Genomic DNA, 22,450 nt, shown 5'->3' with positions numbered 1-22,450 from the left:
TTGTCATGAGTGGGGTGAACATGTCAGCGCGCCAGTTGCTAATAAGTCATCCCAGCTGCTCCTGTTGACTATTACTGTCATTACTTTCATTATCCAACCCCTGCCCCTTGATTTGAAAGAGTCACAGTATAGTCATTTATGAAAACCACATTCAGTGCTCTCCATGCCAACATTCAAACTGACACACTTTCATCTAATCATGACTTATTCTCAGGCATCAGTGCTGTTTGCAAGATAAAAGTGAACTCAGACTTTAAAATAAACCACAATTTGCTTTGTTCTCATAGTCCTTGACGCATATATTTGCACCTCCTGCTGCTCCTCTCCTCTCTATATTCCTCCCTCTGAACCAGTGTTGCTTAAGACAGATGGTGCACCCAAAAAGCGGTGCAGTGTGATTGATACCTTCAGAAATTAGGTTACATTTGGCCCTGTCTCCATCTGTAAACTCCACTGCAGGTGATTCATAGAGAAGTGATAAAGAGAAAACCCGTTGCCCCTCATGACTGGAACAGGTGTGTAGGAATTGGTCCTGTTTAGATTGTGCAGTTAGAGGTTTTGGGGCATCTCAATTCCCAGTTCTCCATACAGCTGTAATTGGAGAACCAATATTCTCATAATATGAACTTGTAGAATACCTCTGGTTAACAGTAACATATTGAGAACATATGGCAAGCCTAACAAGATTGAATAATACAAATACTAGACTGGTCAATCTGTAGAAGACGTATTTAAATTGTTCCTAGCAGGTGCTGTGACTGTAGCAGGCGGTGTGATTTTAATTCTGTAAGATTACCTTTTGTATGACTTTACATTCTCAGCTATCTGCTGTATGCTTCATTTTTTCAGGAGTTAAAAGAAACAGAGGAGCTGGACATCCAGCTGAAGGTGTTCAATGAAAACAAGGAGGAGGACTCTATTGAACTCTCACATCGCTTGGATGACATCCGTGCGGAGATGGAATATCCTTTGGTGCTCCCACTGTGTGAATAAACAAATGCATAGGACTGCAGAACTAGAGATGAGAGATGAGTGCAGATTGTGGGTTTGGTCAAGCTTTACAGTCTGAAATCCCTCATGACTTGATTCATTAGACAAGGATTTGAGGAGCCAGAGCAGAATATCCACCTCCATCTCTGACCGGGCATACTAGGTAAATAACCCTGTCATCTTAACCTCCCACCTCTTCACTCTTCTTTTTATTGACTCTTTCAATCATCTCCATCTCCTCTCTATTCTTTACTTTTTCTAACCTCTGAGTTAAGTCAAACTGTATTGGAATGCAAGACGAGTTGTTGTTCTTGCTATTTATTATGTATGTTTGACAGTTACATGGGTTTATGTGCAGCCATATAATATTTTGTGATCAAGGTTTCTTCCTTGTCAGCACCCTCTCCATGCTCCATTTAAAAAGTGTGTCTTTTCACCTCCATCTCTCTACCACTGGCCGTTTAACTCTAGACATCTAGAGCAGAAGTTAATAAGGTGAACAGCAATTTAGTCCCCAGTTGAAACTTCTTCAAGCATCCCAGAGAAGACTCTTTTAATAATTTACAAATCTTCTCTAAGGCTATGTATAAATGGCTGACACAGTACAGCAGACAAACCCAATGCTGACATTGTTATGCAGATGTTCTTTCCCACAACCTTTTTTCTTTCGCCAAATCCCACAGTTCTAGTTTGGGCCCAAAATGCTGCTGTGAGTGACAGTTTCTGTTGACACATGTAGTTGAGGGGTGGAGGTTGTGTATGTGTGAGGAGAGAAGATGGAGAGGAAGTAAAAGTGCACCTGGATTAATGATGTGCTTGAGCAGGTTCACAAATGAGACGGCCCAGTGTTTGTTTCCAAGGACAATGTGCTATTGATCTCTGAGCTCTGAGCATGATGTGAATGTCTAGCTTATCCTTTAACCCCTTGCTTTAATGGCAGACACACACACACACACACACACACACTTTTCAATACATATATGCATAATATCATACAAGTATCACATCTACAGCCTGAGTATTGCATGTGTCTTGTTTCCTCTTGTAGTTTCATGAATATTAACCTGGAGAGGCTAGTGTCTGTCCTCTGTGTCCAGCCCAGGTCCAGGTGCTGAGGAGGTGACTCCAGGCCACTAATGAATATTAATGAGCTGTGGAATGGTGATTGATTGACCTCACCACTGACTGGCCTACATCACACTTGAATGCTGCTCATGTTTATTCATTATTTGGAGATAGAGTGTAGAGAGAGGGAGATAGACAGAATGAGCAAAAGCAAGTGTAGAGGGGGTGTCATCGAACGGATTGGCATTCTACATTAGGTTTATGTCTGCAGCTTAGTGATAGATGAAGCTAGTTGGATACTTTCCCAGTCTGAGCTCCTTCTCATGTCCTCTCAAATGCTGCTGTGGTGATGCTATAATTGAATCTCACAGGATTGGTAATTCTCCCAGGCTTCATACTCAACTAATACAAGGGAGGGAAATGATACTTCAGAGGAGCCTTATTCCCATCCCTCTCCCTCTAAAAATTTGATATGGGATAGGAGTTTAATTACAGACATTGTTGAAATTAATAGGAAAAATGTCAAACTGTATTTAAATGAATTGATCTGCTCCATTTCCAGCAGTTGCTTTGTTTTGTGTGGATGATAGAATGAGAAATTGAGAATACTCCTCAGAGCTGTTTTTTATTATTTTTTTTAACTGATATATTGTGACACTCACAGCCTCAGTGTTTATTAGCTGCTAATGAAACCTGTAAAATGGTAATGTATTTTCATTATCTTTGGGTGTCAGATGTTTTGGATCCATGACACTGTAGCCACAATATTCTTCCAAAAAAAGATATTGTTTTACTAGAACTATTACTGTTGCTATGGGGATCTTTTTAACCTTAATTTGGCTTTTATTTAGGCTTGAGCTGCACGCTCATTCACAGCCATTTGCATTAAACTGTTATGTTCTGTGGCAAAGAAAACGAAGGAGAATCAGAACATATGTTACCACTGTCTTGAGAATGTCACTTCACTGCTTTGCAGTCAATATATTACACTGTGTAAATATTTTAGCATACTTTCTCAAGGTTCACACACGTTATGACAACCTGATTTTCATCTCCTTAGGCTTGGTTTTTTTTGTGTGCATGTGTGCACATATCTGAGAGGCTTATTCCACATTTTCAAACAAGATGAGTGTCCATGGGGAAGTCCTCTTTTCTCAAGCAAACAAATTAAATGAGCTTCAAATCATTCATTTTCCCATGTTCTTTACTTCATAGAGCTACACTTTTGCAGCACTATTAGGAATTTCAGAAACATAAGTTTGTTAGTTTTTTAATTAATCTAGTACTACAAATCGACCGTTAACAGAAGTTGAGTTTTGAAATATGATTCAATATATTTGCTTCCCCTGTCCTATTTTGTCTTATGTAATAGTTAAATCTCAAAAAAATTCTCTTTCTTTGAATTAGAGGCATTATCAAAAAATAGCAACTGTAAACAATACCCAAATATGGAACTTATAATATTCAAACATGTAAGAATCACAAGAAATACGGTTGGATTTCAAATCTTAGACGTCAAAAGAATCACTGCTTCTTCATGGGGAAAGAAAACGGAAGACACATAATCAATACCTTTTGCAAATTTAATAACTTGATTCTTCACTCTTGAGTACGTCAGTTTCAATCTGAGAGCTGAATCTTAGCCTTGTGAATGTTCAGCTCCCCATTACTCATGTCTCCAACATTCAGACCACTGTGTTTTTCATGTAATTAATTTCCACTATCTTGAAAGGTTTGGAGTGACAGGTAAACCAGAGGGAGAATTCTTTATTCCCAATCCCCCTCGTCAAATTGGCTGTTTACACTGCTTTAGCTCCCCTGAGAGAGTGTGGATAAAAGGAATTACATCTCTGTTTTGTTTTTGTTTTTTGTTGTTTTTTTTTGGGTTTTTTTTTTTTTTTTTGACAGTGATGCTTGTCAAAAACCTAAGGTGAGGAATGGGGCGAAATAAAATCTTATGGAGGAAAAAAGAAAACATAAAAATTTAAATGTTTACAGGAGTTAAATGTGGTTAATAATAACCTTGGATTCTTTGTCTCAAGACATTAAGTGTAGTAACCTGTCATATTGTAAACTTTTGCAGTTTTCCTTAACCTTGCTGTTGTACTGACATGAATGAAGTGTACCATCTCTTGTCCAATATGGTGAAAGACACGGGCTCAGAAACGTACTTCTTATCCATCCTACAACACCTAATGCTTATCAGGAACGACTATTACATCAGGTAAGCTACGTACTTTTGCATGTACCAATGGCCTTGTAATGCTCTACTCTGACAAGTCGCTTCAATCCTTGTCTGGATTCATTTTGTTTTTGTTTTCACATCAGATTTAAAACATGAAATTGATCAGCTTCTTTATAACTGATTATCATCTGTTTGTTTTTGACCAGTTTATTTTGAAAAGCCGAGTAGAAGTTTATTTACATTGGTGGAGCTGCATCCAGCATCCAACCGTCTCCTCAGCAGTCACTGTCATATCCATCAGTTTTATTCACTAAAATCTTGGTAGTAATTGGCCCATCAGCCCCGTAGTCACCTGTGGGTGGTGATGTATTTTATCAAGATGACATGCTGTTCCAAGATTATTTGCCAGTCTCTAGTCTGCACTATGAACTTTCTTGGCTAGAATTGAAGATGAGCATGAGCTGGTAAAGGAAAATAACTCCACACTTTATCTTGTGTAGAAGAATTGTTTCACCTGCCTCTGTGCTTTAAAAGCAAACTATTTGTTTGTGAACACTAATGAAAAAGCATACATTTTCAGAGTAGGGACATTACTTATTATTTGGATTTATTATAAAATGCTGGATAAAGCCTCTACTTACCCTTTCGAAGAGCAGACATATCAGTCTTTGGCGCAATGGCTGTCACTCTTCTGAATGGAGTGACACTTATGAATTCACTGCTGTGTCAGACCTTTTTGCAGAAATCAGACTTAAAAAAAGTTAGAACTCAGAGGGAGGATGAGAGGAGGAAGACGAATTTACCATAGACAAGTTGCTGTTCCCCGAGATTTATGAATAATGCATTCCTCATCTATTTGGAAGAAGTAAGAAATAGAATTCACATTAACCAGCTAGAACAGCCACGTCCACCTCAGCTCAAGTATCCATATACCCCTTTGTAAGCCAGCAATAAGAAGGCATCAGAACCAATGCCCACAGAAAAACTGATGGTCTTTTTAAAGATATGTTTTTGAAATATCTTTTTCCTCCGGCCTCCATCACTATGGCAAGGACAAACCCACACATGAGCGCCAGACACCAGAAATATATTCTGACAGAGGTTTTTTATTCCTCATACATCATTACTGTGGAGGTAAATTGACAGGAGATGCAGCACTACAGTACATGTAGCTTCTCCAATAGATAATCTTCACCTTTAAAATGTTTAAAATAAAAAATGTGCTTAAAATCAGCTGAATGTGAAATAATATGGTATAAATATAGTATTTCCTCAACATGAAACAGAAACAAATTGGCAGGTCAGAGAATATGTGGTAGCAAGGAATGGTATTGTTTGAAATACATGATTGGTGGCGGTCTTAGGTTAATTAATATTATATAAATGTGTGACAGATAGTGCTTTGTGATGATGAATGCATATGTATGAATTTGACCTTAAGTGAGGGATTAAGTTATTTTTTTATCATTATATTTAAAGGAAGTAATAGTACACACATCTGCTTCTTTTGTCAAATAATAGTTCATTAAGGGATCGGCCATTTAATATTATAATTTGTATTTTAATAATAAGGTGTTCTGCAGTGGGCAGACTTTAAAGTGCTCCGTCTACTGTCATTTCTCCTAACACAACATTAGTTGGTGCACTTTCCTCCAGGGCTTGGTTTATTTTTGATAATTAATCTCTCTCTGCAAGCCTAATGAATGGGAGCACATCAAACCCACCCAGTAAATATAGAGCAGATCTGCTCTTTTGGAGCCTGGTGATATGGGGATTACACTGGTTATGTGGAGCAGAGCTGGATCAAGTGGCTGGGGCTGTTCTGAACTGCAAGCTATCACTGGGAGAAATGAAGGTGCCAAAGTAAAAGAAGAGATGGAGAATGATGCAGGGGACATGTGCTAGCTTCTGGAGCCCAGCCCTGCCCACTGTGGAAGGGGCCTGACAGTTCTGGGTCACTCTCTGCATCTCTAGTTATCTCCACCCAGTCCCTATCTGCTCGGTGGTGGAGGATGGAGGACGAAAGGAAAATAGGGCGGCTTATTGAGATAATAATGTGGTGTACATTGGTGACAGTTGTAAGCCGAGTGCCACAGAGCTTAAGCCATGCAGGGCGATGTGTGAGCTTTCACTAGCTCGTTCCAGTCATGAGTGGGCGAATCCGCCAGCTCAAGCTTAATGTATGGCATTTCATGCTTTCAAAACAGTGCACCTAAATGCTGATTTATTCTTACTTGCTTTGGCTCTGAATTCTGTGTTCTTTCATATTTTTGTTCATAACATGATATGGCCTGTCCACCCACAAGGTACCAACAGAACATAGCTTTTGAATTTACGGGCAACCTCGAAAAAAAAAAAAAAAACAAACTTCATGGCATTTAATATTTGATAGTAACAACTTCTGGTTGGGGTGCCAGCGGTGTAGTGGGTAGAGTGAGACCCCATGAACGGGAGGCTACAAAGTCCTGGTCGGGCGATACCAATTCAAAGCGCTGTCATTCCCCCCATTTTTTGTCACTCTTCAAGCAGTCCCATCCAAAAAAGTGAGAAAGGCCCACAAAAACATTTAAGAAGTTCTGATGTATCATGTATGTCTCTTTGTGCAGATTCATACTTACATAGCTTTGGCTCCATAGGTTAGTTAACAGCACCCTGTTAACTCAAATAAACGCTCAAATCAATTTTTACATTTTAGTAAAATCTATGCTGTTTCCCTTTTGTGTTTTTATGCATTGGTATTCGACAAGCAGGCTTTCAGTTTCTTATCTTGATGAAGGTTGTCATAAAACCTCTTTTGACTCTCCCTGCTTTTCATTTATTCCATTGTTAAATCAAATGGCCAATTTTTGGAAAATGAAACATTGACTAGAAGATTTGTTGTACATTGATTTGTGTATCTCACTGTTTAAATTTCCATCTTCCTCAAGTAAAATAATATGGAAAAACATGACTTTTTAAAGTTGTAATTTAAAGGAACATCACCAGACAGTAATTATTTGAAGTGCTGTTCTATATATTTGTATTTTGGGACTCAGAAGAACGTAGTCTCCACTGTGTGCTTACAATGAAACTGCTATTTAAAAAGGAGATGAAAGAAGTGCATGTGATTATTGAATCAGAGGGCTGTCCCTGCTCCAGCTGCTGATGCCGAATTCCCTGTGCTAGTAATATTCATCCCGCTGCATGCTTTTTTCAGACTTCACAGCGCTAAGAAGACCTGAATTGCAATTGCCCAGCCGTTAAGCAAATTGCATCAATTAGTTGGTCACACCCACATGCACTTGCTCAGCGAGTTTGTTGATGTTCTGAGTTTAGGGAATAGTTGTTTTAGAATTTTTTTAATGCATTTGTTGAGAACATTATCAAGGGTAAATTTTCTACTTGTAATGCCGAAGTTCACATCTCAATTTACTACAAATGGAGCATGATGTCTTTAGGGGAATAAAAACTATCTTTTTGTGTCTATTTAAATATAAACTTCTGGTCAGTGTCATTCTTAGAAAATAATTATTTCCCAGTTTGGAGCTCATCTTAAGCTGGCATTGTGTTCACTAAATGTCACTTGCAATTTCAGTTGATAATGTTACAGAGAAAAGGTCACATACAAACCTGTGTGGTGCAATGGGACACGCAGGCTGACTCACACCCCCTGCTCGACAACACTGAGCACTCAGTCAAACTGCTAACTGGCTGACATGTTTTCCCGGTCATTGTGCTTTCAATTACACACATTACGCAGATTAGATTTACATTTCACTTTTTATGGTTGCTCTAATTGGCAAAGATGATTGCAAATTAGGCAAGAGGGCAAGCACAGCCTTGGCCACCGTCTGTCACCTTGAAATGGACAGGCTAACACAGACTTGGGTTCCATGTGCCCATTAATCTGCTAATTTTATGACGGGGGTGAAGCATGTGATCAACATTAATAGAGTGTCTATTTTCTCCAGCAGCACCCTTTTTGGTCTGGCATTTTGTGACCTCTAGCTTGGATAAGGGAATAATTACTAGTTAATTAGCCTTGTAGCGTTTGTGTCACTCATATCTTTCTGTGGCTTGTTTAATTGTTCTGCTTTATGTTTTCTCACCCCTCAGGCCTCAATATTACAAGGTAATAGAAGAATGCGTGTCTCAGGTGGTTCTGCATCGCAGTGGGATGGACCCCGACTTTGGCTATAGTAGAAGACTGGATGTGGACTTCACCCATCTAATTGGTACTTCCTAAATTGCTTTAATTTTATTCTCTCATTAATTTAATACCTGTGAAATTTCTCTGGCAAACACATGCACCTACTTGATTTGTGAGATGGACTTCTAATTACTGATGAACAATACAATATATACAGGGAAAAAAATTGTTCAGTTAAATTTTGTTTTTCTCTGTCAGGGTGTTTGTCAGCAGTGGTCCTTGAGTCATAGAGAAAACATCTATTTCCACTGCATTGCTAATGGAAAAAAAAACAGACAGAGAAAAGAAATAAATAACAAAACTTTTTCTTTCCCTGTTGTGTCAGTAACACAAGCTCTGTGACCAACAAAGAGTCATTAAAAGTTTCTAAACCTATCTTCACAGAACTGCTACTGTATTTAATAAGTTTTCTCACTCACTTTACTAAGATTAAATCAGTTGTGAAAAAACTTCCAGTGTTTTGTTTTCAGGAAAGATGTGGAGTTAGTTGCCACATCCATGTGGATTTTTACTTTCTTTTTTTTTTTTTTTTTTCATTTTATTTTTTCAGGTTCACATTGGGGTGTCCTTTTGTGAGAAAATGTGTTGCCTCACATGTGATCTAACACTGATTTGCACTGGAAACTTGCACTTACACTGTCCCTATGATAAATTATTAATGGAGTAATACTAAAATATGTGCATTCATTAAAATTAAGATGAAAAGATTGAAACACTAAAAAACTTTTGTAAAACAGTGAAGAATGCGTAATAGCAAAAACATGCAAACATTGTCCAATGTTAAACTCATATTTTTCTAATTTAAAAATTAAACCCTCAAGCAAAAGATAATGCCTCTGAGTTATGTGGTTGATGGTTTCTGTTATTTAAAGACATTTCTGTCAGTGAAAGGAGGACAAAGGGAAGAGTGGAAGAGATTAGAGCATCTGTGTAAGCGAAGAGTTGCACAGTATGACTGATTTTGCTGTGTATGAGACAGATTTGACAACACCATGAGAACATGCGTCTCATTCCTTCCCTCATATCACACACGTTTCATTTGTTTTAATATTTAATGATCCTTACGTTTCATCACATACTTGTAGACTAAATGAGACATACAGTATACATCAATTTGCAGCAGAAAAAATTCTGCATGTGGTTTGTGTGTTCTTCCAGTGAATGGCTTCTCTCTGGGTACCGCAGCCTCCTCCCAGAATCCAAAGACTTGCAGGTTTAGATCAATTGGTAAATTTAAGTTGCGCAGAGGTATGAAAGTGAGTGTGAACAGTGCGAACAGTCTGTGATACACTGGCGACATTGGGTGTACACCACCTAGTGTCACTAGGTATTGGCTCAAGCCATTATATGTACATTTACGCGCACATCTGTGTGTGTGTGTGTTTTATATAAGACTCTTGCCTTTTTGTCTTTTAGATCAGTGCGTGGATAAAGCCAAAGTTGATGAGAGTGAGCAGAAGGCTGCAGAGCTCTCCAAAAAGGTGAGACATTAATCACTCCAACAGCCCCCTTCGGTTGGCCAGCTCCCATCAGGAAAGTTTTTTCTTCCTCAGAGCTCCCAGACAAGCTATTGATTTTGCATGCCCTGATCAATACCTGGCTGTGACGCTACATGATCCGTATCAGTATTACAAGAATCAATGCTGATGTTCTGATATATACTTGTTTGTGTTGTGGCAGAACAGAGTTAAGTTATGTACAGGGCCTACTGCTACAGTTCTACATTTCAAACATCTCACTTTATTTCCTTTTGATGTAGTTTAATTAATACTATTAGTAATAACTTGTATCTCAGCCGCACTGTCACTGCCTGGTGAGACAGAGGGGGTATGTGCTTTTCTTAAGAGTCCCGTCCCACCAGCCCACCCAGCGCCCTGCTGGGCCAGTGAGATCATTGTAGCTACATGGCTTGGTTTCTGCGAAGGTTAGATCCATCAACATACATGAAAGCCAGGCTTGAAACAAATACAAAGGACAGCAGGGCTCTAGGGCCATGAGGACTATGAATAGAAAATCGGCCAGGGAGTAGAAGGCAGTGTGTTTTGGTGTCTGTTGACGTGCCCTGTGGTCATTCTCTGGAGATACCCTTGCACTCACCAACCTGTTTGTGTGTGTGCATACATCTGTGTTCTTGTGCTGATATGTGCACATAGACATACCCATGTCTCCTTTCTTGCAGTTTGATGAAGAGTTCAGTGCACGGCAGGAGGCCCAGGCTGAGTCTCAAAAGAAGGAAGAGAGAATCAAAGAGTTGGAGGGGAAGATTCAGGCCCTGGAGTCCCAGGTAAATCCAAAAAGAGAAATCCCACTCCTCTGCACAGCAGTGTTGCATTTCCCCCTGTGATATTTTATGATATGTGTTTCCCTAAAAAAGTACAAAAAGATGATGTTCAGAAGAACTTAAATCATTTTGATAAAAGTTTATGGAAGTGAAAAACAGATTGATGGAATCATCTTACAATATCTTTCTTCCAAGCGCCCCTAGAAAAGGGGCCGATTCTTTCCACTCCACTTACAGATGTGCTGCTGATGTAAGTGGGAGTTATCACCCATGCAAGAACATTTGATTTAATAGAGGGTCAATCTCCTTCTTAAGTTGTAGCTCTTTATATGGGCAAATTGTTCTATTGAAGCTTTTCCTATGTAATTCTATCATCAAAGAGATGGATTGCATTTCTTTTCCTGGCCTCCACATCATTTTTCCCAGGCAAAACCATCCATTTTGAGCACAGCAAATGACTGCTATTTCCCCCTTAACCCAATTTCAAACACTTTAGCACTGCCTTGGGACAAAGGGCAGTTTGCTTCCCTGCTTAGAGAATTTAATATAAACCAATATTGAAAGATGGTATACCTACTTTTCTATATTAGAGGCTACTTTCTATTTCAAATTTTCCATTCTTTCTAAAAAATAGTTTTCTCGGTTGTAATTTACTGTTTCATCAGTCCTCCAGCAGTCAATCTGAGGACACTAGAAAACGCTCTCAGGTTGTAGTTTTGCCTGTTGTCTTGAATGAAGTCCTGCATTGTTTTTCAACTCTGAACTTAAGTGTGTTGGTCTCACTCTTGCACTGCACTTCATATTGTATGCCCAAAGTGGATCATCACTCTCTCTGTGCCTGCCCACCCATTTTAATGAGACCATCAGAAAAGCTCTTCTCCATCTTTTCCACCTGCTTGGCCTTTTCCTCCCTTGCTCTCTCTTTCTTCCACTTTCTGTCAGAAATGAATGCATCAGATTGTGTGACCTTTGCTTGGCCCCTTTGCCTTGGTGGAGCTTTTTATGTTGTTTCCATGTTTTTTCTTCCCAATTATGCCCCCTCCCCCCTCCTCTGGCAGGCCTCTGTCTCATGAAGACTGACTGGCTGTGGTACATTAACAAGCAGTGTAGAGCTGAGAAGCCCTGCACAGTCAAATGCTCTCTTCCTCTGTTTGTCTGAATGCTCCTTCAGAGAGCAGTTATTGTTTCAAATTTCAAATCAAATCAACAAACATTAGCTTAACTGGAAAACATGTAATTTGTTTGGCACAAACTCACATGAATGTGGAGATAACAACTTTAGAAAATCCCCTATGTATTTTGAGGAAATAATTTTAAAAGTTTACAGAGCATGTGCTTCAGAGTGAGACACTCACTGACTTATTATTATCATAACCTCATTAAAGACCAGTATTGACATTATCATAATAGTTACAAACCTGTTATATCAATATGGCAGGTAGAGACCAAGCCTCATCTAACCCCACAGCATGCTGACAGGTCCACCTCTTCCGGATAAAAACCACTAGACAAGCTGTCTGTCAGTAGTCATTGGCCGCTATGCTGACGACTAGGGCCTGTTTATTTTATTTTGAGGTCTGAGAAATGCAACTGTGAGTTTCCATTCTGTTCACCTGTTGGCTATTTTTCATTATTGATTTACTGACAGTGGAGTAGAAGAGTTTATTTTTACACTGGTCTCAGTGCTAGAGGATTCGATGTGTGTTTTTGCTTTATCTGTTCATAAATCAGAGTGGCTAATATATATATATATATATATATATATATATATATATATATATATATATATATATATATATATAGACACAAACCAAAAAGTTTGTACATGTTTTCCTATTTGAGTGAGAAAGTGTGCTCAAACTAAATACTATATTATATAATTTTTGGGCAAAGGTTAGTGAGCATCAGTACAAAAAATAACAAAAAAATTAGAATATCTGCTTCCTGTTGTGTAAATGTTACTATCGATTTAACTCTTTCTCTCTGCTCAGGTATAGCAAAAGTCAATAGTTAAAATAGTTAATTTCTAACCCATATTTTATGTTGATTTCAGGCTTTTCATGGTATTTTTTTTTTTTTTTAATTTCTCAGAAATGTTCCACATATACAGGTTCTGCAGTACCCCCTCAGTTTTGTCTTGTGTTTTTCTTTTTCAGTAAGTCTTCTGTTAGAACATTGACTTGTAAGTTCGAGTTGTAAGTTCGAGCAGTGAACAAAACAATGCCACTCTCTCAGATGGTTGCGCTTCTCCAGCTTCTGGAAGACTAGGCTGAAATAGTGTGTTTTGTAACATAATCCACCTTTGACGCAGTAAGGCAGAAAGCCTTTTAAATCTGTGTGAGGACTTTATATTTATTTTGTCCATCAAAGCCGCTGTTGTATCACTGCTGTTTTGCCGAATATGAATTAATTGGGAGCTTCCCCTAGCCTTTCATCTGCTAGAATGAATTCCAGTCAGATATTAAAACAAATGCCTCACTCACTTCTTTTCACCTTGTTTATGAACCACCATGTTTAATGAGAGTCTTTCTCTGAGAACTTTGGCATTGTAACAAGCAGCCTTTTTGATGTGTCTGTTTGATTATCCCCCAATTGAGTTGAGAGGAGGCTCTGCCTGTAAACATCAACAAAGGACACACAAATCACAACAAGTGAAAATCATCCACCCTTCACCAAACCTTTGCTTGCAACCATTCAAAGTTTAAAAAAAAAAGGGGGGGGGGGGTGGGGGGGGCTATTCACTGAATTAACTCCAGGTAAAAAATGTTGTGCTGCAGTGGTACATTGGTACATCATCCCATCAGTAGGTTTTAAAAACCTGGCTGTCTTGTTGCTGACCAACCTTGGCCCCTGGAGGAGCTGTGGATGGGTGTGGTACACAGGAAAAAACACAAAAGTTGAAGTGCTTAGTATATTAGTACTTAGTACTTCCTCTAACTTGAACCTGCAGCCAGTTCAGAGACACCACAGCAGCTATTGATTTAGAAGAACTCCCTCCTGCATCACTTCTGAAATCACTGGTGTGTATATATTTTCAAAAATGTTTGCATTGTTGTCAAGAAAACTACAGTTTTTAAGCTCTGCTCTGTGTGTGTAGCATACTCCACAGGCAACATGACAAGTCTGGCAGGACATCTCAAAAGGCAGCAATAAGATGTAGACTTAACCACACTTTTAACACGGTCGACTCTTTTGTCTTTACTGAGGGCTTTGTAGCATTAGATACATCACCTTGTGGTCGACAATAGGGCCTTTGTGTGGTATTTGGAAATTATATCAGTCATGACACCATGTAGACAATCATAAGACCAATGACTCCGGACTAGATTGGACTGGTCTTGTCAAAAAATAGCATAGCATCCATGCTAAAATGAAAAGTTTAAATTTGAACCGAATGTGTCCATGTCCTCGATTACTGTAACTTATATGATATTCTAACCCTGGTGAGGAAAGGCAAAATAAAACCTAGATCTGCTATAAAAATTAGGTCTATACTTACATTTCCTGAAACCTGCAAAATGAGAGTTCCTTTTAAGTCACCCCACAAAAATTTTTCATCTCCCCTTTCCATTTTACACATTAAATATTTAGTTCTCTACAGTCCATAATAAGAGGTGTTCTGTAGGAATGGCTCCATAAAAATATTACATTTCAGCTGCTTTGTATTACTTCCCCATCCTCCTTTTTGGCAAAGTTGCTCTGTGAAATACATTGCTAAAACAAAGGCACAGTAAAATCAGTGCCCATCACACATCCAAGAGTGTTAAGTTAAAATGTATTTTTCAATGCCAAAAAAGAAAAAAAAGGAAAAGTGGAAAGCAGAAGACGGGTTTTGAAGGTGTACCAACTGTCAGTGATGCTGTGCCTTGTTCCTTTCATGCTGCAGTCAGTGCTCTACACTGATGTTCTTTTGAAGATAGATTATACCTAGTTTTAGGTGTTAAAGTGCAGTACACTTTGCCTTTTGCACATCAAATAACTCAAATACAAAAGGGGAACATAACAATGTACTACTATTGCCATTAATTGTGGAAGGACCGCCCTCTTTCCCCTGTTTGCTTTCTTTTTTGCCTTTCAAGTGTTTGGTTTGGGTACTGCACCTGTTGTTATGTACTAGTGTTCTTCTCTATCTATCTAACCCGGTTCATTTACACCTCTGTTGCCCTCTGTCTCTGCTATGATGCGTGTTCTCATGGTGTGTGTCGTGTGTTGGTTGGACGTGTCTGTCTGTCTGTGTGTGTTGTACAGTTAACTATTGAAAAAGACAAGCTCAAAGAGGCTCAGAGACTCATCAGGGAATCTGAAGCCAAGGTGGGTGCCCTCTTGCATGTGTGGCCCTTGACATCATGCCACTTTTAATCACTTTCAATCGTAAGTGATGTTAAAAGTATTAGATTTACCAATTTCAGCTTTCAACTAATTGTGGCAAATGCATGTGTGCCCCACTTTATATTGTGTATTGTATGATTACAGAAATTCAAATCAACATTCTTAACCATATCTAAATTCAAATTGCATTGTACGTGCAGAGCCTCTAATTTTGATTAAGAAAAAATAAATCCAACTGAAATTCTGTTCAGATTTATAATGAATGATACCAGAGTTGATGGATTAATTTATCTCTTGAAATAGGTAAATGATAACATCGATACCACCCTTCAACATAATGTAGTAGCCACCTAGTATCCTTTTTTCCATTGAACTGAATAATAGAGTAGTTAGGAGTTATGATAAACTATATATGGGGGCTTTTTAGCTCCACACTTTTCCTTCTTATTTAATGCAATTTTCATGAGTAAACACTTTGTGATTGAATTCTTCTATCAGCGATGAGACTGGGGCATAGATTTAATCACAGCAGATTCAGAGTTAATTATCTGCCATGCTGACCTCCCCATTGAGTCCGGAAGACTATGAATCCAATTTGGATGGGTTACATTTCATATTAGTTTGGTCGTCTACTTTACACAGTGCTCCAGACGAGTTTTGCTGAAGTCACATGAACAAAAAAGCTCTTGGTACCTAATATTAAAACATTCCAAATAATAGAAATATATGATCAACCTGTACTCATTAAATAACGGGTAACTTCGTACCGTTTGTAATAAATACAGCATGTGTGTTCCCTCTATTGTCTGTATATATACAGGGGTTTGCATATTTAAAGTAATGTAATTACAGCAACTACACATTTGCATATTAATGCAATATCCCAATTATACTATTACAAATTTGTGTTTACAAGTTCAGACACACATACATAAAGTTTGTATAGTGTATATGTATTGTATACATGTGTAGTCTGATGTTGTCCCATATGAGTAAATTATCCATTATCAGTTATAGCAGCGTACACAGTTTTTTAAATAGTTAATCACTTATAGATTGTTCCTTCTTTGGATGTTTATTTTTATAGCTGAGGAAGCAAAAGCATGTGTCCCACAGACACTGGTCTTATTATCGAGCAGATCAGAGAGAGGTAGAGGGTGATATAAAAAATGATGGCCCCTCAGTATGGCAACAACACTGCTCTAATTTAGCAGCTAATTTGCTTCCATTCAGTCAAATTAATCTTAAAAGAGAAAATGGGCCACATGGGCTCCAGATTGACAGACATGTAATCATCGGATGTGGATTTTTACTGAAGGGCTCTTGCCGATCTGTGCAAGATGCTCCTCACAGAACACCTTTTTAATTTCAGTCCTAATAAACAATCCACCAATGCCATTATGTAATGAAACACCGGGTAATGTCTTTAAATATGAAGCCAATCACATTTTACGCACACAATCAAGTGACTGGGGAGATGCACATAGTTGGGAATTGGTTCTGGAAATTAGATTTGCAATTGGAAATGCTGTTTGGTAAGAACTGGTATCTAATCAGCTCCGAAGATCCAACCCTGTCTAAGCTTAGCTTTCTGTAATTGTTGTATTTGCATTTTTGTCTATTGGCATTATCACTATCACAGAATACCTGAGTATGTGATAGGTCGGACATGTCAAAGGACTGAAATACTTCTGAAAGTCTTATCAGTCTCAGCTCTAATTACACCCCTGTCTACTATTTAATAGCTTGCTGCTGTAGAACTCATGATAGGAAAACAACATTGTTATCTTTTCTAAATGAAGACTGTAGTGTTTACAGAATTTTCTTCAAAGTTTGGTTCTGTATGGTGTATATATATATAATATATTATAATATATATATATATATTAACCTTTTGGATGATGCGGAACACTTTATTTTAAACAAATGGAAGTTTTATTCTAATATTAGAATAACTGATTGTGTTTACATTACTGCTATAAGTATGAAATGGCCAGTCAATCTTGTTTTTGACTATGATTTTTTTTTTTTTCTTCCCCATATGGCCAATAATGACTTTGACTACATTGTGTGTTTAATTTATTTTTTGGTTGCAATCCCATGCATAAGTAAAAAAAAAAAACAAATAAATAAATAAAAAATACCATAAATTCCTCAAAACAGTTTTTCCCACATTTTTTTTTAAATAATTAGCACATTAGAATTTTTTTTTTTTTAGTTTTTTTAAAAAGGACAAATTCAAATGTCATATTGACAGTATTGACAAGTATTCAAACTCATTACTTTATTTAATTGATAGTTGTTCCAAACTTCTTTTATTTAAAAATTGCAGAGGCCATTATGCTTTTAAGAGTTTTAGTGCAACAAAACATGTCTGTCTCAAAATATCCTGCCTCTTTGTTCTGCGGGCAGTTCCTTCCTTTTCATGGCGCTGATATTCTGGTGTACATTGCCCGCTGTGAGACCTGATACAGACATACCTTTCCACATTATTTCCAATAAATGTAATTTACCACAGGTTGACTAAAGAATATCCACAGAAATTCAAGGCACTTGAATATGGTATATTTCTTTCTAAAAGTCCTTTTCCTGAAATTCAGAATTTGTCATTTTGGTGTGTTGCTTGGACCATAACAAAATAAGGTGCAGTCCAAATATATGGTGTTCTCTCTGCCTTGTGAAGTTATCTAAACAGCAAAGGACACGGCCTCTTCATTTGGCCTGAATTTGGAAGCAACACTTAGTAAAACCTTGTAAACCTCAACATAAACAAGCTAATGAATTGTCACTTACAGACACGTTCTTTGCTTCACAATCAAAGCTTGTATCAAATCAGTGAAATGTCAAAGTGGTGTAGCCAGTACACTGTTTTTTCCCCTCACATTACACCGATCCTCTGTTTGTGTCACAAGGCGAAGCAATTCACCTTTGCCCGGTTTAATCCTGACATCAAATTCAATCGCCACTTGATGTGTGAAACATTGTTAACATTTTTGCCCTGTTTTCGCAGATTGCAGCTGGTCCAACTGCACCTGGAGCACCACCCCTCGCAGGGGGTGCTACTGCTCCCCCTCCTCCTCCGCCTCCTCCTCCCCCACCTCCACCTGGTGGCTGTCCTCCACCTCCACCTCCACCTCCTCCTCCCCCACTCCCTGGCCACGCTTCCATTCCACCACCACCTCCACCTCCCCTACCACCCCCTGGTTGTGGGCCCCCACCTCCTCCACCACTTTTTGGGGGCCCAGGGGGACCTCCACCACCTCCTGCATTGCCTGTCATCAAACTGCCTTACGGGCTGGAGCCCAAGAAGATCTATAAGCCTGAAACTGTAATGAAGAGGGTCAACTGGGCCAAGGTATGGTAACCCGAACTTTGATTCAACATAGCAGACTCTGATGATATTGGTGATTTGATACACATAAGTTCCTTCCATGAAATATTATGTAATGTCTTTCACAATGACGTGCAAAAGCTTGCAAGCGCTACCTTGAGAAGGTTTGTGCAGAACACTGCACAATATGAAGATGCTAAAGTAAAGATCCAAACCAAACTGAGCTCTATTCAAATGCACGCTTGATCTAGTCAAACAACCACTCAGCCACAGACCACACATTTCCATACCAAGCACTCATTTCAAAAGATTCAAAAGAAAATGATTTTAACTGCTTAAATCTCCTTAGATTCTCACATTCCTTGCATACTTGGAGAGTAAGACTGGGTTGTGTAACACATCAGCACATTTGAATACAATGTCAGTAGGACATTCTCTTGCGTGTGGGCTCTATTTTTTTCATTCATTCATCTTCTACCTCTTATCCATTTCTGGGTCACGTGGAGTGCTGGAAGCAAACCCAGCTTACATTGTTGATGGCAGAATACACCCTGGAAAGGTCGCCAGGGTTCTATTTTACCATAGATAATTTATTCATTGCCTCAGGAGTTCTTAGCATTAATTTAATGGTGTTTTGCTGGTGCTTCTGTGACCTAACATTTCAGTTGTCAATTACTGACAGCAACCAGCATATCAGACCAGTTCTCCATCATGTTATTGGTGCACATTAAATGATTTTCGTGGAATGAAGACAGAAATTAAAATGGAATTTTGAAAATGATTTTTCAGCATTTTGAGGCCGCTTGGAGTAATTTCTTTGTATTTCTTCGCCTTTTCCTCAAAAGCATGAGTAAGCTAATTACGGGTATTTCCTACTTTAGACAGTAAAATTTTTTAGCAGAATGCCACTAAATGACATAAAAAAAGGGGAAATGCGAGTCAGCAATGACTGTTGCATTAGAAACATAATTTTATTTGAGAGTCTCCTTAGTGGTAGATACAATTATTAATAATATTTAGTATTCCTGTTTTGTAAACAGTAAGACAAACGGCATAGTTTTTGGGTTTTAATAGCAGGTGTGTTTGTGCTTTGATATTTTATTTTATTATTACTCAGTGTCGGGATATAGAAGTATGATTTGTGTGTATGCAGTTGGTGCAAATGTACTTTTTCTGGAAAATGTACAGATACAGGATAATATACACGTGCGTTATCATTGATGCCACAGGAATTATAGTTTGGTAATGCAAATGAAATTCATAACCGTGTGAGGAAAAACTATCTGTAGTTCTGAAGAGGGAGCAGAAGTAGGTGTGTTCTCTATCTTCTCAAAAGATGAAAATATGGCAACGTATAGAGCAACCAAGTGAAAACAAAGAATCAACAATTTAGTTGAATGCATCTCCACAAATGATCTTGACTTGCATATCTACAAACATATGTTCAAGCATATATGATCATTTTGTCCGTATGTTTGCACTAGTGGTGTGGGTGGTGAAGTTTTTGAATGGGAAAAAATATAATGTTTACATCCTCTAGTCAAGCAGAGAGTGTAATGGCTGTCTGAGGCAGAAATACACAACTCACATGGGACAAGGCCAGCACACCCACACATTGGGAAATGTCAGATTTGTTTTACTGTAGTTGTACTCCTTTACAAATTGGCTTGAATGATTTTACCCCCTGTTAGATTTAGATTAGCTTGTCATTGAGTCCCACAGAGAATTGATGGCGAAGATGATGTAGGGGTCATAGCAATTGGCTGAATTAAGATGTCTACATATTGTTTTGTTACTGCCATTTAATTATGAATTTCGAAAATGGAAACAATGCTAAACTTAATACAATTGGACCATTACAGTTATTGTATTATGTACATAAATAAATAAATTCATATAATCCAACCACGGTAATTACAGATATCTGTAAACGTGGGAATAGTAGAAAAAAGGCGACATGTATTCACTGGAATGAATGAAATAATGAAAAGCTCTGAAATAAGAGCTTGTCATGAAATAGGCTAATGTTAAGATAAACACTGACATTACTGATAAACAGAAGGAGAAACTTTATTCTGTACTGCATTCAGTGTACTGTATCACTGACACCATTTTTTTTTTTTTTTTTTTTTTTTTAATCACCATCTGAGCATGGGGTGAAACTGTCAGTGATGTGTCAATATTCTTAATAAGACTTATAGCATGAGCAAACATCTTCAGCCACAACAACCTCATTCATCATGTTGAAAACTGGGTTGGTCTCTTTGAAACTGTTCTTAATAGCTGGTGTGATCATGAATCAGAAACATCTGACACCTATGGTGTAACCCAGGGCTCCTGTCTCAACCCCTTTCTGTTCGGATTATATGCTTGTGTCATTAGCAAGTATCAGGTGAGATATCTTCTTTTAGTTATGTTTTATTTGCTATTATCAGACATTCATTCATTTTCAACTTCTAATCTGTCATGGTCACCAGAGGTTTTGGAGTTAACCCTCCCGGCAAGGGTGGGGTTAATCCTGAAAAGGTCGTCAGTGTACTGCAGGGCCTACATTAAAACATACAAAGACAAACAACCATTTGTACGAACATTCACTCTAACAATTTTTAATCATCAGTTAACCTTAATGTGCATGTCTACTGACTGGGAGGAAGCCAGAGCATGCACACCCATGCACATGGGGTCAGTCAGTCCATGGCACAGTCCATACAGAAAGGCTCTAGGCCCAGGAATCAAACCCAGAACCTTCTTGCTATGAGGCAGTGTCTCTAACCACCATTCCAATGCTACGTAATTTAAAAAGCCAAACCTTAATTAATTCTTTACTTTGATCAGGCAAATTGTTTTGTGCTGTTGTCTATATGATAATTTTTTCTTTGCATTTTTTTGAGAATCCCATGAGATGCTGATTGTGTTTGTTTAATTAATTAGTCATTTGCCATTTTCTTTAGTAGAGATCTTAAACTTACATTTACTTGTTATAATAAATTACTTTCACACTACCAAAGCAATAACCATTTTAAATGGCATGCCAAAGAATTTTTGGTAATTGTTCAATTTTGTATATGAGATGACCCTTTTTGAGTTGATTCAAACATAGAAATGTATTTTTAGCTTTTACCTGCCTTGCTATTTTTAGCTGATGGAGTTCTCACCCTAAGCCTAACCCCCACGTGTTCATCGCAATAGAAAACATCTAAAGTAAAAATATTGACCTTTAACGCTCTTGTCTCTGTTGTCTTTACAGTCAGACTTGCCACTATCTTGTTCAGTTTCAAAATGTTAACTACTGTTTTCCTTTTTTTTTTTTCAATCTTTTAGATGAGGAAGGGTCCTGACACAAAACACAAATTACAGACATAAATACAAACTCAAGTAATTTAAAAATTATTGAGTTTTGCATAACACATATGTTTACAGATAAGCAAAACTGCATTAATAATCAAACTTTAAAATATGCTGTTTGTGTTTCTTTTATTATAAGAAATTGTTACAAAAAAGACCTGTGTTAGGTATAATGAGGTCATAACAAATTGTGCACATAAAATGCATGGTAGGCATTTAAAGAGGAAACAATTCAATTTTGACTTACTGGAAGGGCTTCAATGTGTGCTGTTGCAGGAAATACAGAACTAAAAATAATAATCAGAATATTATGAATATTTTAATAACAACAATACAAGTAATAGTAATAAAACTTAAATGCATCAGGAATGAATCATTACAATATCAAACTGACTACATTTGCTTTTTTGTCATTTACTTTGAATTAGTTTCTCACACACACGACAAGTACTACTGTCTTGGCGGGCTGTAAATTGAATAAGAGCACAGAGGCACTCTTGATTTCAACACTCAACACCAACTCATGTCTAAAGCCTCCCATTAATGCACCTATGATTGCCTCTATAGGACACATCAACACTTTTCCACTTATCTCACGTACTATATGTCGCTGAGAATGATTTCCAAGCATTGCCTGGAACTGTGCTTCATGAGAGTGTAGCTTACAGCTCGATGGCAGCTAACAACAGCAGTGCAATAGGCCAACTGCTGTCTGGGCCCTCAATATCAAGTGAC

The 22,450-nt window shown here is 38.0% G+C and overlaps 1 protein-coding gene across 2 annotated transcripts in view; it reads left to right on the top strand.

Annotated features, from left to right (window-relative positions):
• The window catches only part of diaph2 (diaphanous-related formin 2), a 338,700-nt gene that overhangs the window by 105,682 nt on the left and 210,568 nt on the right, over window positions 1-22,450 (top strand). For both annotated transcript variants that reach the window (XM_029511765.1, XM_029511766.1), the window contains exons 11-16: window positions 850-962; window positions 4,163-4,279; window positions 8,336-8,454; window positions 9,846-9,910; window positions 10,609-10,713; window positions 18,050-18,394. In XM_029511765.1, the coding sequence (XP_029367625.1) occupies window positions 850-962; window positions 4,163-4,279; window positions 8,336-8,454; window positions 9,846-9,910; window positions 10,609-10,713; window positions 18,050-18,394 (864 nt within the window). The remainder of the gene's footprint in view (window positions 1-849; window positions 963-4,162; window positions 4,280-8,335; window positions 8,455-9,845; window positions 9,911-10,608; window positions 10,714-18,049; window positions 18,395-22,450) is intronic.

The sequence above is a fragment of the Echeneis naucrates genome, chromosome 10 (genome assembly GCF_900963305.1).
Source record: "Echeneis naucrates chromosome 10, fEcheNa1.1, whole genome shotgun sequence".
Lineage (NCBI taxonomy): Eukaryota > Metazoa > Chordata > Actinopteri > Carangiformes > Echeneidae > Echeneis > Echeneis naucrates.
This window is presented reverse-complemented; position numbering and strand designations above follow the sequence as displayed.